The 17,269-nt window shown below is 45.2% G+C and overlaps 1 protein-coding gene across 1 annotated transcript in view; it reads right to left on the bottom strand.

Annotated features, from left to right (window-relative positions):
- The window catches only part of ALK (ALK receptor tyrosine kinase), a 316,680-nt gene extending 301,922 nt beyond the window's left edge, over positions 1-14,758 (bottom strand). The window contains exon 1 of the mRNA XM_075496570.1: positions 13,966-14,758. Within this exon, the coding sequence (XP_075352685.1) occupies positions 13,966-14,548 (583 nt within the window). The 5' untranslated portion in view covers positions 14,549-14,758. The remainder of the gene's footprint in view (positions 1-13,965) is intronic.
- Positions 14,759-17,269: the final 2,511 nt, after the last annotated feature.

Genomic DNA, 17,269 nt, shown 5'->3' with positions numbered 1-17,269 from the left:
TTCCTCCTGTCACTGAACTCTGGAGAGCTGCACTAGAATGCAGACCCTTTGCTTGCACTAGGATGCTGTTACTCCTTCATTCCCCTTATTGGGCTGATGCTTCCCTTGTTTTCATTCAGCTCAAAACCCAGACGTAGGATGCCAAAGGTCTAAGAGTTGGCTACAGCAAGAGGTGTTTAATGGCTAACACCCATGCTACAGTGGAACAGTTTATGCCCCAAAGTCCCTTCCACAAAACAATAAGAATCCAAGAACAAGGGCTCTCAGCATCTCACACGCTCATTTGGCCTGTATAAGGACAGCACAGACAATACCATTTTGGTCACTAAACTTAGCACCAATGTCTTCCTTTGCTTACCATCTAGACTAAGTGCTGACAAAAAATGCCAGATTGAAAAGAAGTTCTATTTCTTATCTTCTGACACAAAAAATGAGGTGTGCTGTGTCTCTGTGTGCACTCACAGCAGATGGTCTGACAGCAAAGAGCAGGAAAGGTGGTTCTTGCCTAGCCTGGCTGTACCTGAGAGCAAGAGAGTGGAGTAGATGTACAACGGGAAGATGCCATTGGCTTCAGTAGGCTTAAGATCAGCCCCTTATGCCTCCCGTCAAACTCCAGTCCAAGGCCTTCAAGAAAACCTGGAAATTATGACTGCACGGAAGAGAAACCCCTGCCTATGCTACAGCCTAAATCTGGGACTTGTCTCCACTCAGTTTGATCATTCTTATGGGATGACAGTCATTGCTTTCTCCACAGGACACTATACTTCAAAGCAAAGTAATATACTGCTTTCAGTTGCACTAATGCAATCCCCTTTGATTTATTTCTCCTACCATTTCAGTCAACGTCCCAGCGAGTCATCTACTTACCAGCTGCACATCTGCTTGACAGCTTTAGGGATCTTTCTCAAGCAATAAGTCCTGAATGTCTTTCCAGGGTCTTATGCTCCAGCTCTTTACTGTTTAGAGGATATTGCTCTATCTATTCTCAGCTTCATAGTCCTCTTAATGTTTATCTACCAGCATTGCCATCTTTCAAGCCACTGTACTTACAGATAAGGCCTTCTGCATCTGATTACTGGTCCAGTTATTATTTGCCAGTTTGTCCTCTATATTTAGATGTATTTTACATGTTTGCTGGCTTCATTTCCACACACTATTATCCTTGTCAGAGATAGAGAATAACAGTTACAGTCATAACAATGTAGCCAGCTCCACTAACATTTTGCTAATTCTGCTTCCCGCTCATACCCGCTTAGTCTTGATATTCAGAGTTAACAGCAGCTTGCAATTTACAGTGAGCTGGAAAGGAAAGATGAGCTACACTTTCACCTGTTTTTTTATTATTATTATTTCCAATAAAAATACTGAGTTATTTGTTGTCTTTTAAACTTGATATTTCTACTAGTAATAAAAAATACACCTTTAAACTTTTATTAGCTATCTAATTGAAAGGGGACCTAGGTTGGTTTTTTTTTTAATTATGTTTCACTTGCATAGGAAAACCTGGCTAGATGATATCCAAGGAGCATCTCACCGACTTCAGCCTCAACCTTACACTGAGTGCTCAGTGAGATACTTAGAAGAATTGTATTTTGGTTGTAAAATAAACCCTACAGCGCTCAGACCCAGCTATGTTCTACTGCAGTCTTATCCTGTTTTTCTCATTGGCCTGCATTTCTTAGAACAAAAAGAAATTTCTAAGTTTCCTTCAACATCCCTGTCACCAGCTTGACAGATAACCCTTAGACAATCCGATCCCTTGGTGTACCAGTGTACTCACTTGTGGGTGAAGTGAGAATCACAGGGCATTTGTCTCACAGCTGTTCTGTGTTTCCTGCCTAGAAAGGGGATCTATGAATGCATAGCATTACCGCCTACAGAGGAAACCCAACTGTCCAACTCCTCAAGACTCGATCTAGTGTGTCATTGTCTGTTTTCAAGCCTGAACTGTGTCTTTCATTACACTAAAGGTCTCCCTTCCCATTAATCTTGTTGAACAGCTCTCCTCTCCAAGCTCTGCTGCCCACAATTTGTGATTCCTTATTGTTGAGCATCCATCACACATAAAATCAGTTCTAAGCACCCCATTACTCACATATTTAGAGATGTCAAAGCAAGGCCTCCATGTAGCTCCCAGAGCACTTTAGAATTCCCTTCTGCTTTCCCATCAAAAAGGCAAAAAGGACACAAGCAGAAAGTATCTTATTTGAACTTACCAGGGAGGTAGATTTCCTTATACAGAAAGTTATGAGGAGCAGCAAGGCAAAAAAGGTAACTATATAGTACAGTTACAGTTAATGATGCATGAACATCACAAGGTTCAGCTGAGCAATGACCCAGTCCTGGGTCCTTCAGGTGACTTTTTCAGTGCCAATACAATAGAACTTCCCTTGTTGACCCTGTATGGAAACTAAGGTGAGTTTCCTTTCTCATATTATAATTTATATTAGACCACTGTGCACAGCACTTCAGGACTTAGAAACTACCAGAGCTTTCTTCTGCTCAACCTGGTCTTCAGTTTGGTTCAGGGTTTCCATAAACAGTCGTGACATGTATACATACAACTATGTCCCGATGAGATCAGGGAAACTGGGAAACTTCTGAAAAAAAATCACTAATATGCAGTGTCTAAAGACATTTCATACATTCAAGAACTTCCATCATTGGGATAAGCCTCAGAGGAAGTTGTGGAGCTCATCTCTAAATAGCATCTCTGAAAACTTTGAATTCACACACTTCTTATTAAAACAGAAAGGATGATCGATTGGTCTCCAGGGTCTATCCACTAATGGATTCCTTTTCCCAGCACAGGATTGCTGTAGCTCACTCATTCATTCATTCATCACAACTCTGCAGTTGCGCAAACAGACTCTGTAAACAAAAACTGTTCACCAGCAAACTCCCACCGTGCTAGCAATATTAAGTAGCGCCCTGCAGAGAATCAGAGGCAAATAGTTCATTGATATTTCTTTCTCCTCTTATCAGTATAGTTGATACTGCTTTACAACCGATGTAAAAAGATAGGTTACACTGGTAATAAACCTCAATACATTAAGTCTCCATACAGACTGGTTGCTGAAAGCTTAATATCAGTCATAATTATTATCCATAAAATGTTATTGAATCAGATCTTAAAAGATAATGCTGCTTTGTTTCAGGAGATAAAGGACAGTAGGCTGGCAAGGCAGAGAAGGAAACATCGGGCTTTTGATCAATCTTTGTGTGATTTAAAACCTTAACTGCAAAAGGGACTCAGCATTTCAACTATTATCCAAAATCCTATGAGCTGGCCTCAGCAGAGTCCTGTGGCAAGAGTGATTACTCAGAGGATGTTTTATCTTTGAACTCGATACCACTGCCCAGGTGGAGGATGTAACTCTTTTCTTGAACTCAGGACTGGTGAATGCTGCCCTTTTAAGACACTGTGTCACCCCTCAGATTGTGATGTGCACTTAGTAGGTAAATCGCCCCAGCACTGAGGGGCTTTCCTAAGCTGCAGCCTCCCACCATCCATTTGAGCCCTTGTTGCTCACAGCATCACCTTCAAAAATGGACATTTGCCCTCACGTTACAACAAGAGCTCCATATCTGCAAAGCAGGTGCCCTGACAGAAGGCATCAGACACCTGCTTAATGGACCACATAAACTGCCCTAACATTTACACCTAATAAAGACTGACATCCTCCCTGTCCACAAACATTTTATTCAGCTTTCCGCACTCACAATATCACTAATCCAGCTCTCCCTTTCCCTTTTTATAGTACAGTATTGCAACAGTCTGAAGCCATTACTCATCTCTACAAAGAGCCAAGAGGAAGAAAGTGACAACATGAGAGCTGGGAAGGAGCTAAGGGCACTAGTGTGTGTCCTCCCCTCCAAAAGCCATAGTGCTTCCCAGAGAGAAAGAGACTTTGGCACCTATGTAAAGTGAGCCTTGTCTCCTCCTTTCCTCGGTTACTCTGCAAATACTAATCATTGCATGGACACCCCAGTGCCCTGTAAAGTGAGGAGAGATTTTTTAAGGTTGACCACAGGCTCTGGTCCTTTAAAAACAAAGGGAAGCAGGTTCTGACTTATGTGCCAGCTCTTAAGCCAGCCCTGACTAGATTCACTCTCCGCCTCTGTAATGTGCCTGTTTTGCAAAGCAACCATTAAATTTGGAAGCCTTATGGAATACGACATTTTTCAAATCTAAGAAGTATGCCAAGGAAATCATGCAGAAGGGTAATAGGAAATACTTGCAAGGAGACCTATTCTGAATTGTCTACTCATAGATAAGGCACAGAATTCCTTTCCTTAAAGATTTTATTAACCTTTTGCTGATGGAAGGAGATTACTGATTGAGAGCTAGATGAGGTCAGTGCAGCAATTATATTTCGAATCCTCTTCAAACAAGGCTCTTGTACAGTGTAAGAAAAAAAAGTTGACAAAATGAATTGTTACTTAAACCGAGTCTTTTAGAAGAATAATTAACCTATAATAACTATTCTGGCCTCCTCTCCAGCCCTGAAAAGTAATCCTTTCTCATTAGTTTCAAGTTTAATTAGCATCAATAATGAAATGTCCCTCAGAAATAACCATTGCATCACACTCTCTAATGCTGACATACGCTGCCCTACAGACAGAAAGGCCACAGGGCGATGTCTGAAAACAGGGAGAGGCTCGGCAGATCACAGATGCTCCCAAAACCAAAAAGCAAACAATACTGTAAAAAGCGTGGAATGTGACAAAACCAGATTTATTTGAAAGACAAGCGTCACAAACACAGTGCGGAGCAGAGAAGACTTGAAGGTGGTTTTGCCAATAACTGCTGCAGTATTTCCAGTGAGTTACCGAGCCTCTCAACTCTAATTTCTTGTTCTTTCTTGGCCTTTTGGCTGAAGCAGAGAGAGACATCACTATTTAGTATATTCTATATGAGAAAATTGTATTCGGCACTTGCAGTCTAACATAATCAAATAATGCTTTTTCCATCCCTGGCTTCTATGATCTCTCTGTAAAATAGATATAATAATGCTTAGCATTGTCACCAGGGTGATAAGGCTTAAAGTACTTTGAGGATCTAACATGAAAGAGGCTATAAAAAGCCCAGACATTCTGATGCACCTGAGATAGCCTGTTACTTAACGGGCCAGTAGAAACAGCAGGCGAATGCCAATGTACAAGCTGTAATTAGAGGTCTGCTGCAACTTGCAGAGCTGTGAAGGATTACCACAGATTTCTAATAGGTGAAGTCACAGATACTCAGCTGCATGTCACAGGCACTACAGTGACTGCATTCAGAAGAACCATGCGAGCTTTCAAAACTGAGCTGGAAAGAAATCTTCAATAACTTAGAAGTCCTAGAAAGAGTATGACATATGGAGAAACACCATTTCCAATATGCCTACTGATGCATATCATTCAGTATGTACTTAGAATAGTATTACCTCTGCCTAACAAACATCAAGAAACACATAGCACAAGAATCCACACACAGCCATATCACACTGTACTCCCACCCTCACCACTGCAGTATCCCTGCTTTTTCCCCTACACTCACCACCAAGTGTTCTTTGCTCTTCATCTTACACAGAACCATCTTCTCTCCCTTTGCCCAGCTTGTAACTCGGAGATAGAGTCATGGTTTTCTTTCATCAAAGTTTTATAAGATATGAGACCAGAGAGAGTTGCTTGTCAGTAAGAAAATGGGGAAAAGCTCGCAGAAAGAGCCTGCTCCTCTTTCTTCACAGTCCACTGCTACAGGGGAAATCCCAATCCAAAATGGATTCAGCATGTGCCCTTGTTTGGGCAGGAAAGGTGTAAAGGTTTACATCAAGGTCTTCTGCCTTGATGTAAACATTGGGCTACCACTGAAAGACTTTCGAGATTTGCAAACTGAACTGAAGAGTTGCTAGAGACAAGTTATAAAGGGGATGCCCCACATTTCTAGAACCATCTAGATGAAAGGCTCCTGCCTAGTATCTCCACTTTGCCGTCTGTAATCCAGGAAGAAACAGGCAGGCCACTGAAGTTTTAAACAATCTCAAATCCCCCATTCTGTGTTCGTTTCTGATACCCTAAGTAGGAAACCATAAAGGACAAACCTTCTCCTGCTGTCTCCACAATGTTTTCCATTCCCAGGACAGCCAGTGCTCGGTTTGCTCAGCAGCCCCCACTAGCCAACAGCAGCCAACACCTGCAGCTCTTCACTGCAAATGGAGATGGTGCCCAGCTGCAGCTGTTAAATGCACCCTGGCCAGCTGGCCATGGGCAGAGGAACCATGGCTTACGCCATGCTCTCTCACATTTCATGGGGTTACAAGTAACCCTGGCCAAAGCCTCACAAAGTATTCAAAGCAAATCCAAATTTGACCATTTGGCTTCAACACAGGTGGTGTTTTAATAGTCAAAGGCAGGGCTCATAATTTTTCAAAAACCCAGAAACTCAATCTCTTGTAGCATCAAACACAACTGATACCATTGTTAAGTTTCAGAAGTTTGCTATCACTGAAGTGAAAGAAATAGCAGTCCTATAATTAGCACTGCAGAGATGGGAATAAATCAAAATGAAAGGCTGTTTTAGCTTTTCCCTTAGAAATCTGAGAGTTCAGACTGCACCTTATTGTGTTTGTTGAGGTTCTTAGAAAGTAAAAGCACTAGTAATCCACAAAAAATAGCAACTTCTACCAAAGGAGTTCAAAAGCAGTCAAAACTACCCTTGCTTTGCAAAGGAAGTATCTGCCACGAAGGGAAGTATTTTGTGTCACACGACATGTCAATGGCAGAGCTGTGTGTACACAACCCCTCTTCTGAGCCCAGTTCCTCAAGTGAGTCTCTCCTCCTCCCTGCTCACTCTGTGCCACAGTCACTGACGACAGACCCAATACTGCAAGATAATTAAGTTGGAAGTCAAAGCAGAACTCGATTCTTGCAGCTACCCTTGCAGCTACCTACTGAAGTTCTTTGCCAAGAGGAAAAATAAATGCAAAATATTAACTGATATGCTGTTTTCAAACAACAAGGATCACTTCACATTTGGTACCTATTTTTCCATGCCCAATTCCACCTTTGTACAATAATAGTTTACCATTTTCTTTAAAACACCTGTTGTTAGAAACTTGTCTGAAGTCTGTTTGCAGCCGGCCACCAGCTCTTTCTACTGGATATGGCTAGAACACTTCAACCAAGTGTCATAGATCCTACACGACTAACAACTGAAGATGATTCTCCTTCACTACAACTGACATAGTTTATAGCTTCTGAAAGTAGAGATATCTAAGTCCTACCTATGCTGTCACAGGGAATTTCTGAGTAGCCATGCTAAGCAGGATACTGACAACCATGAAGCTACTTGGCCGCCTCAGTCATAAATCAAAATACTTATGTAAATTAGACTTTAGTCTCAAAATGTGTTTCTTGCCTAAATATTTAAACACATAAATAACCTCCAGCCATTCCAGCTTGTCATTTTAAGCTTTCTGACATTTATTGTTCGCAAGAAAAGAAAGGTCAGACTTATCAAATCTGCATTTATGCTTCCATGACATTTTTCTCCAACCAAATTTTTCTGAATTAGAGAAGCAAGACAAATGTGGCACATTTCATAAAGGACCTTTCTCAGCTCAGCACTGCAGTCTCGGCAGCCCTGTTGAGCTCAGAAGTGGCTTCTCAGGAAATAGATGCTGTGGCTCAGTGGATAGAAAGAGATTTGGACAGCAGGCAACCTGAATTGCTGTTTGCTGTTAGGTAAAACATTTGTGCCAATAAAGTAGATCTCCTAGTCTCAGTACTCGAGTTCTGGGTAGCCCAAGTGGATGCTTTGGTATGAGAATTAAAGACAGGAAATGACCAGGCACAGCACGGAATTTGCTGCCGCTTGGGAAGAAAATCACAACTTGGACTCCCAAAACACCATCACCCCAAATGAATTAGCACGATATATTGAAAAGGTGATACCTTCTTTACTATGATGAGGCTCATTTATTTGGGAATTTTGTGAGTAAGTGCTAAATACTGCCAATCTCCCTTCACTTTTTCTACTTTTATTGGTTAATTCACAAACGTTGTCACAAACACAGATTTTATTTCCTATCATGTAATGTTCATGTGAGATGTGCAGTGAACTAAATGACCAGATTACTTCAGGATACAATTCAATTAGACACTGCAAAACCGCCTTTGATTTTGAAGAATGTCTCTGCATTTGTATAATAAAGCACTTAGTGTCCCAGTGCACTTCTTTGCTGTAGGTATTTATTCCCTGTTTTTAAGGATGGGGAAATAAAAGCACAGCAAGTTTAGAGAAAACATCTTTTTAAAATGTGCCATAAACGTTCATTCAAATAAAAAATTAAACATAATAAACTGATACTTGTGCCCCTTCTGGTGTTTGTTTATGGATATTTTACTGAACACGTTTATGAATAAGAATATTCATAAGAACAATGAGCCTAAAAGTAAACAAAATTTGCAGAAAACAGACCTAGAAATCATAACACATTGTGTGTCATCCTGACTCCCATTGGCGATAGCAACACCGCCTAACTCTGGTCCAAGCAAAACTATGTGGAATAGTGATCACGGCATGTTTTCCGTGAACCACTCAAAGATTGAGCATCATTTCTAACACTATCTGCCAAATAATTAGCAACAAATTTGCAAAGCCCTAAATTTTTGTGATCAGCATGGAAATAGTGAACAAGGCACCATCAGCCAAGAGAGTCACATGCTATGAGTTTTCTTGGTGCTGATGGCATAGGAAAGTGACTTGGACAGGAACAGGCAGGACAGCAGCAGGACCAAGGATCATGCTGCCCACGAAGCCAGGCAGACCCATCACTAGGCAATCACTTGCCTCTTCAAGAGGCATTTACAGTTCAAGAAGAGGCACTGTGGACTGAGTAAATCCACATTTATGCAGAGCACCAGTGACTGGAGGTCTAGAGGGAGGTGCTACAGACCTAATACTTCGGGCAGGAAGGACTGGGAAAGATGCTCCTAAGCACACTTAGGATTCGCTGTGATCTAGCAACTGGTAATCAGCATGCAGCCCACTGGCACCCATGACAACCCAAAGGCAGAAAAGGAAAACCTCAATTTGCACTAGTTTATGTCTAGAGTAAACTCAAGTGCAACTCACGCCCGTCATATGCTTTGGACTGGCAAAGCTGGCCTGATAGCCGAGGCAAAGCGCAAAACCCCAGCAGAAAAGAGCAAAACCACTTGCGCTACAAGGAAAACTTTTCAGAAGCCCTACTGCAATGCTTCAGTCTTATTCACCAAGTTTTGCCACTGATTTATCAGAAGAGCAAGATCAGATCTCAGATGTCACAGTCGAGGACGAGAGAAAAACAGAGAGCAACTGGAAAGTGACTGATGTCTTTTACCAGTTTTCTGCTCAGTATGGCACAACTCCAGACTTTGTTCTTTGAAAGCAGAAAAACAAAACCAAAAAATAATGGAGGAAAGATATAACTAAGAGAGCTTGATTAGATGCTGGTACCTCTAAAATATGTGGAAAAAATTCTGCGGACTTTTCTACAGCCAAATTTCTCCTTGGAACTCTGATTTTCATTTACAAAATGTCCACTTTCAAAACCACATTTTCATCTAGTCTGAAGTTCTTTCTAATCTTTAGGCAAAGGGCTCCTCCTGCAAATGAGTTCAGGCGCATGGTAGCAGTACCCTAAAGATGTAAAGCCTAATTGCCTCAGCATTATAATAGCATTGGTATGTAGTGAATGCAGACAGTTTCAGGGAGAATACATGTGGCAAGTTAATAAAATTTTAGATGAAGGCCACAGTGCAGGAGTAATATTTCGCCTAGCCAGAGGATGAAAAGTTATCCATTGCTATTTAAAAAATATAATCGGAATGTTAAATCTATTTCATGAATGAAAGTACATTGACCTTTAGAGGGAGAAATGACTCATTTTCATCTCTGTATGCCCCTTTTTAACATACGCTTCCCACCTTTGCATATGTAAGTAGCAATTAGTTCTCATGGGAAGTTATTTTATGGCCATTTCAGCTTATTAAACTTCCTGAGTAAACTCACAAGAAAGCTATTTAGCAACATTTGTGGCTCAGGTGCCCTACAGTAAGTGGATTGGTTACCTGTGATGTTAATGTGACAAAATCCAAATGCCAGTGCAGGGTTAGGATGCAAGGGCTCTGGATCACTATGGAGCCCACACGAGTGTAGAGCCCTCACCTTGGACTAACCCAAACCTGTGCTTACCCACACCATATTATCTGTGGGATGGATTTGCCAAGAAGGCCCCCACAAGACCCCTGCACAACACATGCTACACTATCTGATCTTAAAAGTCCCGGGAGTAATTTTAGTCCAGCAGCAGAGGATCAGCCATGCAAGGGGCGGTCAGTGCTGATGCTCAGACAGTTCTTTAATTGACAGTCTCAATACAGAGACAATTTAGGATTTTTTTCAAGAACACTTGATAACCTGTCCAGACAGTATCCTGCTCCAGAGACCCACTGTTTTTTGACATGAGATAGCAAATCCTGTAAGACCAGAACTGAAACTGGCCAGGACTCTTCTGACAGAAAGGTTCGCTAGCTGTTGTTTCCCATGGCAATGTACTGGTTTTGATTAAACTCTTTTGGGAAAGGTTTCCTTGGAGTTAGGGTGGAATTTCCAGTCCAAACCAAAGACAATGACAGCAAAGTCAACAGCAACGTGGTAGTTGGGAGGCCTGCCTAAAACATGGGAGATCTGCAGCACTGCGATCCTTTCTGAGCTCACCTCTCCCTTCCTCTGCATTTTTTGTTGTGTGTTTTTCCACAGAAATGATTGAAATTAATTTGATTTTTGTCCCAGAGAAACACTGGAGGAAGGAGAAGAAGCCAATATTAATTCTAAAAGTGTTTCCAAGAGAGGAAAACTCTCTCTTAGCTGATTTTGAAAAGGCCAAGCTGACACAGAAATGGTAGATGGGCTGAGGACCACAGCTTCTCTAAATGGAAGCTTTTTCTTGTGGGATGCTCTGTTCCCGTGAGGATGAGTGTGTGAGAGAAATCTGGCATAGAGAGTATTTGCAGGAGAGCCCTGTAGAAATTCCTGTGAACTTTATGGTTTGTCTGTTCAACAACAGCAGTCCGGTAAGTACATCTTTTACTAATTGTTCAGTAACACACTGAGACGAATTGCTTTACACTTTGTGCAAACACGCTGTTAAAAAGGGGAAAGGTTCACTCCAGTTAAGCATCTTTGAACCAGCATCAGAGAGCGTAACAGCTAAATAGAATAAAGCATTATTTACAGGACTCTGTTGTCACCTTTAAGGTCAACGGGAATTCAGCCCCTTGCAATTTTTTCTCATCCTAAAATATAATTCATTCTCCATTCACATGGAGGATAATTTGGCGAAAATAATTTAGCAAGGTAATTATATCTTTTCGGGGGAAGTACTGCAATCCTGGGCATCTCCAGCAGAGGAGAGAAAAAAAAGCAAAAAAAAAAAAGCTAAGTATGTCAACGTAAGTGAAGCAGCTTTACACTGTTGATGGGAGGATTGTGCTGTTTGAAATCCATTTCCAATTAGCTTACCCAATGAAGGAAAGGCTCAGTTGCCTTAGGAAGGGCTTTAGTTAAGCCCCGTACACATTAGCTGCAATGGTGTTAATAATTGCTAGAATCTGCACACTTATGGGCTGGTGGATGCTGTTCACGCTGTTATCACTGTGTCAGCACATCCTGCTGTCGGCAGGGCTACACAGCACAAATTTAAGCATGGCAGTGACACGTGGTGTTCACACAGGCAGCACCTTCGCAAAGCAGAAAAAATGGATTTTTAATGTTTTTAAACAAACCCACGTTACAAATCCAATGCAAAGCCATGTAACAGTATAACTACACTAAGGTGTCGTTGCCGAAAAAGCAGAGATGCAGTTTTATAGTGACACAAGTTACACATGTTAGCAACCTTGGTGTGGAATTCAAGAAGAGACTACAATTTTTACAGGAGATGATGAACAGCTGCTAGGAGAAGTTATTACTGTGATATAGGTAAACACGGTCCATATTCCTTCCCTCTGCTCCTCCTTTTCCTGCATCCCCTATGATTGACTTTGCACAACTGTGTTGCAGTAAGAACAGCAAAGCCTTGTCTCCAACATGATTTTACAGGGGCATAGCTAACTGCTACTTATCTCTCTGGAAAAATATGCATTTCTTTTCAATAGTGAGACCTGTGGGTTTTACTAACTTTGGTTAAAGCTCCATCTGCATTGGATTCACAAGATCAGAGCACCCGTTAGTTCACATGTACTTCACCCAGGTGAAAAACACACCTTCATCCTCAAAGATGACAAACGCATGCCCTCCAGCTCCCTTATTGCTATAAGCACTGGAGGCAAGATGGCATTAAAAGCTAAGGCTGTATCTTCACTGCCAAAGAGGGAGATCTGTAAAGCAAAATAACTGCTACTCACAATAAATTCCCCAAACAGAAAAAAGAGACGGTGGGTTTTGGAGTCTTAAATTTTTATTAGTTATTCTTTTTTACTGCAATGTAGCAAGGCAAGACCTGCTGGACGGTAGGGAGCGTTGGCCTCACCTAGCCACCTTGTGGTAGACAGTACTTCTGTGTTATCCCTGCCAGAACTGACACAGGAAGAGCTAGCCCAGGTATCTCACTTCAGCCACAAGTGTAAGACTGACTCACACCCAGCCTGCTCCGACAGTCTGCTTTGATTTTCCTTTCAGGCAGCAAGGAATGAGATGGGTTCAGTGGGTAGTTATTCAAATTGCTGGCCCAGCTTTTCAGATGAACATCAAAAATCAGTTGCTCCAACTTTGTATTCAAAGCCCAGCACTGACTTGTCTCACCTCTTGTGAATTTACTTAGGTATATTCTGTGGTCCATTAAGTAGGTGGCTACTCAGGGGCACACCATTGACTTCTACACAGCTTCATAAAAGCTTCCTAACTTAACTCACTGTGACAAATTATTTGGCTCTGCAGTTCTCTAGGTATTATATTCTCTTAGTGGGAGAGCCTGAATCAGAGCTTGTGTTAAAGGTACAACGCACACACAGAATGTAAATCTCTCTTGATCACTGGCCCAAAGCAGAGCCTTGATGTGAGGAAATGCAGCTGCCCCATACCCTGACTGCAGATCACTGCCGTCCAGAACCAAATTTTTAAGCCAGGTTCTCTCTTCACAGAAGTACCAGTGCTACCTGAGCCTCCTCAGATGTACAACTTCTTGTCGTACTCTAGCTGATACAGTGCAGTTCGCTAAGGATCCTCTGCAGTTTTAAAAGGGATAGAAATTAACTCAGTTCCAGAAAGATGAAACTCAGCGGAAAACCTGCTTCTTGCAGGTCTGTCTGCCAGCCATTACCTTATATGTTTAAAGAAGAGTAATAATATTGATACCAACAGCCCATAGCATTAATGTACAAATTTGGCGGTCAGCCCCAGCTTTGGAAATGTTTGTGCTGTTCCCTGAAGTCTGCCTGCACATAACCTTGGAATCACTTGCAGCACTTTGAGGAAGCTTTCCTTTTTAAGACGGTATTTTTTAAGTTTCAAAGAACCTGATCTTGCCGTCCTTCGACTAATGACACTTTAACCTTTGGGTCTCGCTTGCGGCTGTCTGGCACAAACGAACTCTCGGCATTTCGTAAAAATCCCTCAGCGCTTTCAAAATAGTCCTCCTGGCCCCACAAAAGCCCCTCGACACATTTTGCACCGGTAAAGCGCAGCCCTTAAGGACAAGCTGTTCGGGGAAGCCGCGACTGCTCGGGGGAGCTGCGCTTCCCGCAGCCGCGGGGCTGGCAGCGACTGGGGCTACGGCGCGGAGGGGCTGGACGCGCGTCCCGGCGGAGAGGGCACGCTGCACCGCCGGCACTCCGCGCCCGCGGGGGGCTCCGCGGGGGCGCACGCAGCGGGGGCTCGGCGGGCGTGGGCGAGGGGCGCTGCCCGGCGCGGTGCGCGGCATGCAACGCACGGCTCACCTGCCGCGGAGACGTGGAAGAGGAGGCGGGGGCGGGCGGCGCGGATGGCCGCCGACAGCCCGCGCTCGCTGCCCGGGAGGGCGCCGCGGCGCTCGGGCATCAGCCGCACCCGCAGCCGCCCGTCGCCGGCGCGGAGCCACCAGGCGAAGAGCTCGGTGAGGTTGAACTCCAGCTGCGCCCCGCCGGAGCCCGGCGGCGGCTCGCCGGCGCAGCCGTCCCGCAGGCTGCCCTCGCCCACCTCCAGCACCAGCTGCTTGGCGCGCCGCAGCCGCCGCCCGGCCGCGGAGGGCCCGCCGGGGGGGGCGGGCGGCGCGGCCCGCGGCAGCCCCCCGCGGGCGGCGCGAAGCAGAGGCGCGCAGTCCAGCCGCAGGCGGCACCGCGCCGCGGCGCGCCCCGGCGGGCCCAGCACCAGCTCCCGCACGTAGGTGCGAAACAGCGAGGGCACGACGAAGTCCACCGCCAGGCTCCTCCTCTGCAGCCGCGAGAGGCCGGGGCTCTCCCGCGGCCCCGCCGCCCCCGGGGCCAAGCTCAGGGCGAGGCAGGCGGCGGCCAGGAGGCGGGCGGGCAGCCTGCCCCCCGCCATGACCCGCCCGCCCGCGGCGGCCGGCAGCGCCCCGCGGGGCGCCGCGCCGCGCCCCGTCCTGCGCCCGCGGGGCTGGCGGCCACGGAGCGGCGCCGAGGAGCGCGGCGCCGGGCTGCTCCGCCCGGGGAGCGCGATGCGAGGCCGGGCCGCTGCGGAGGCCGGGCCGCCCGGGGAGCGCGGGGCCGCCGCCGGGCCGGTCCGCCCCGAGCCGCCGCTGCGCGGGCTTTGCCGGCTCCAACTACCCGCCACAACGCAGGCATTACCCGGCGAGCGCTGACATCACGCCCGAGCCCGCCCGCCAGCAGCCAATGCCGTCCCCGGCAGCCGTCATTATGCAAATGTGCCGGGGGCGGGGCGGGCGGAGACCGGGCGCGCGGCGGGGGGGCGCGTTCATTGAGAAAAAAAAGGCCCGGCGGCCCCCGGCCGCCCGCCGCCCGGGCCGGGGGAGCGCCGGCCCCGGGGACGGGGCGGGGGATGCACGGTCCCCGGGCACGGGGCGGGGGAGCGGCCGTTTGCGGCCCACGGGGAGGCCCGGCGCTCTGGGAAGGGAAGGGCAGGGCTGGAGCCGCACCTCCACATGGCCCGGCGGGGCCGGGGGTGGGCACCGGCCCCCGAGCCCGGCCGCCACCCGCGTGTGGTGAGGGGCTCTGGGGTCCCGTTCCCCGCCTCTTCTCTCTCTTCTCTGGCTGTCTGTGCAGGCAATGGTGGACGGAGCTGTTCGTTTTTCTCCCCTCCTTTCCTTCCCTCTCTCATCCCTCCCTTCCCATCCTTCCTTTTCCTTCCATCCTTCCTTTTCTTCCCTTCTTTCCTTTCCTTCCCTTCCCTTCCTTTCCTTCCTGGCTTCCTTCCTTACCTCCTTGAAGGCTGACGTCCCCAAAACAACCCTGGATGTCTTTCCTCTGGGGGGGAGGGGAAGGGGAGAAGTAGAGGAGAAGAAATCTTAGAGCATAAGTCATTCTAAAAAACTGAACAAAATTCTTCCATTTCAGAATGAAAACAACAGCCTTAAGAAAGGTTCATGCAACAATTTCCCCTTTTTTACCTTCAATAAATACAATATAATTACTGTAATTACATTAGTGCTATGCCTTAGGATAGCTAATCATAACTCATTCATATTTCTGGAAGTTGCCTGTATGAATTAATGACTTATTATTATCTCTTTAGTTTGATACTTAATGCATGTATATTTTTATAATCCAGGTACTTTAACTATATAATCATTAGAGTGCAATTATTCTGTCATGCGGTTATTCTTCTGCTTATATCAAATTAATGTTAATATACAGATATTGTGGAGCAGAACCACAGTGTAATGCCTCCATAATTGTAGCGCCGAAGAGTGTAATTGCAGGTGCGATGCTAGAAAAGGGAACCAAGATCTTTTCTGTACAGAAGAGTTGAGGAAGGAACTTCAGGACAATCGCTGAAGGATTAGTTAGATAATATACTTCATACAAAAAAAGCTACTTTTATGCCGTATTCAGCCTCATACAGCTGTGTTAATTCAAAGCCTATCTAAGACCAGCGTTTCCCCAACTGGGCTTTGGACGTACCCTCATTTTCCCCCACTCTTCTTATTTCACAATCCATTAGATTCACTTGCCTAATATGTGAACCCTAATCCTTCACTTTTAAGTTTTAAAAGCTTCACTTCGGGGTTCCGTCTTCCTTTTGTTAGAAGAGGAAGATGACTGGAACCGTACTGAAATACATACAAGTGTTCTGTAACATAAAATCCAGCACAGAAGTATTTCAAATTGATCTGTATGCTTCTTTTGAGCTCAGATTCCTTACTGGAAAAAAAATGTTAAATGGACTGAATTAATCATGGGCCACCCGTCTTTTCATTCAGCCTCTTCTTTTACTCTAGTGGATAGTCGCATTAAGGTACGCATTCGTGGATTGAGAACTACGTCCTCAAACCTGCCCTCTTCACCATTTCGGACTATCATCTTACTCTGCCTGAGTATCATATGCTAGTGAGAAGAATGACAATTATTGCAGAAAATGGTATGCTAGGCACAGGAAATGTTCTAAAAATCTCTCTCTATAAACAGTTTATTGCGGGCTATTTTCCTGCTTGTACAGATCAGATTTCCTTCAAATGAAGTTGCTGCTGTGGGACTTCTACAGTTTTCAGTTCTCAGTATTTTCCTCTGGGATTCAATCAATTCGAGCCTAATGCCGGGCTCATTTTGGTGATTGGTAAGTCTCCCATGGACCGTAACTGGGCAGACTCGGGACACAGTTCAGATTTTCAGCTCAGGTACTAGCAACAGAACAATTTAATTGATTCCTTTATGCCTAACATCTTGCTAAGATAGACTACGTCTTCTCAAATTTACTCTTTACCCTGGCAATTATGTAGGTATCTCCCTGACCTTCATCTTAACTGGGAAGTCAAAGTTGGCCCCAATGATAAGTCAGGCTGGCATGACTAGAAACTTCGCTCTCTGATCTCTCCTCAGAATGAGATAAAAAATGTGTGGTGGCACACTGCAGCCTTCTCTCACACTCCCCATTCGTATTTGTGGGTGCTATCTCCTGGACTTGAATCACTCACTCTATCTCAGGCTCTGCCTTCCCTACTACATTTGCCAAAAAAGCTGTTGAGAAAGAGAAGCTGCCTGACCTAGGGGAAAGGGAATGTGTTTCTGGTCAGTGTCACTGGTGTGGGTGCTCTACAGACCCAAGTGGCTCTGCCACCTGTTTTGGGGA

This window comes from Mycteria americana, chromosome 3 (assembly GCF_035582795.1).
Source record: "Mycteria americana isolate JAX WOST 10 ecotype Jacksonville Zoo and Gardens chromosome 3, USCA_MyAme_1.0, whole genome shotgun sequence".
Taxonomy (NCBI): domain Eukaryota; kingdom Metazoa; phylum Chordata; class Aves; order Ciconiiformes; family Ciconiidae; genus Mycteria; species Mycteria americana.
The sequence above is the reverse complement of the archived record's forward strand: the minus strand, read 5'-3'. Positions and strand labels throughout refer to the sequence as shown.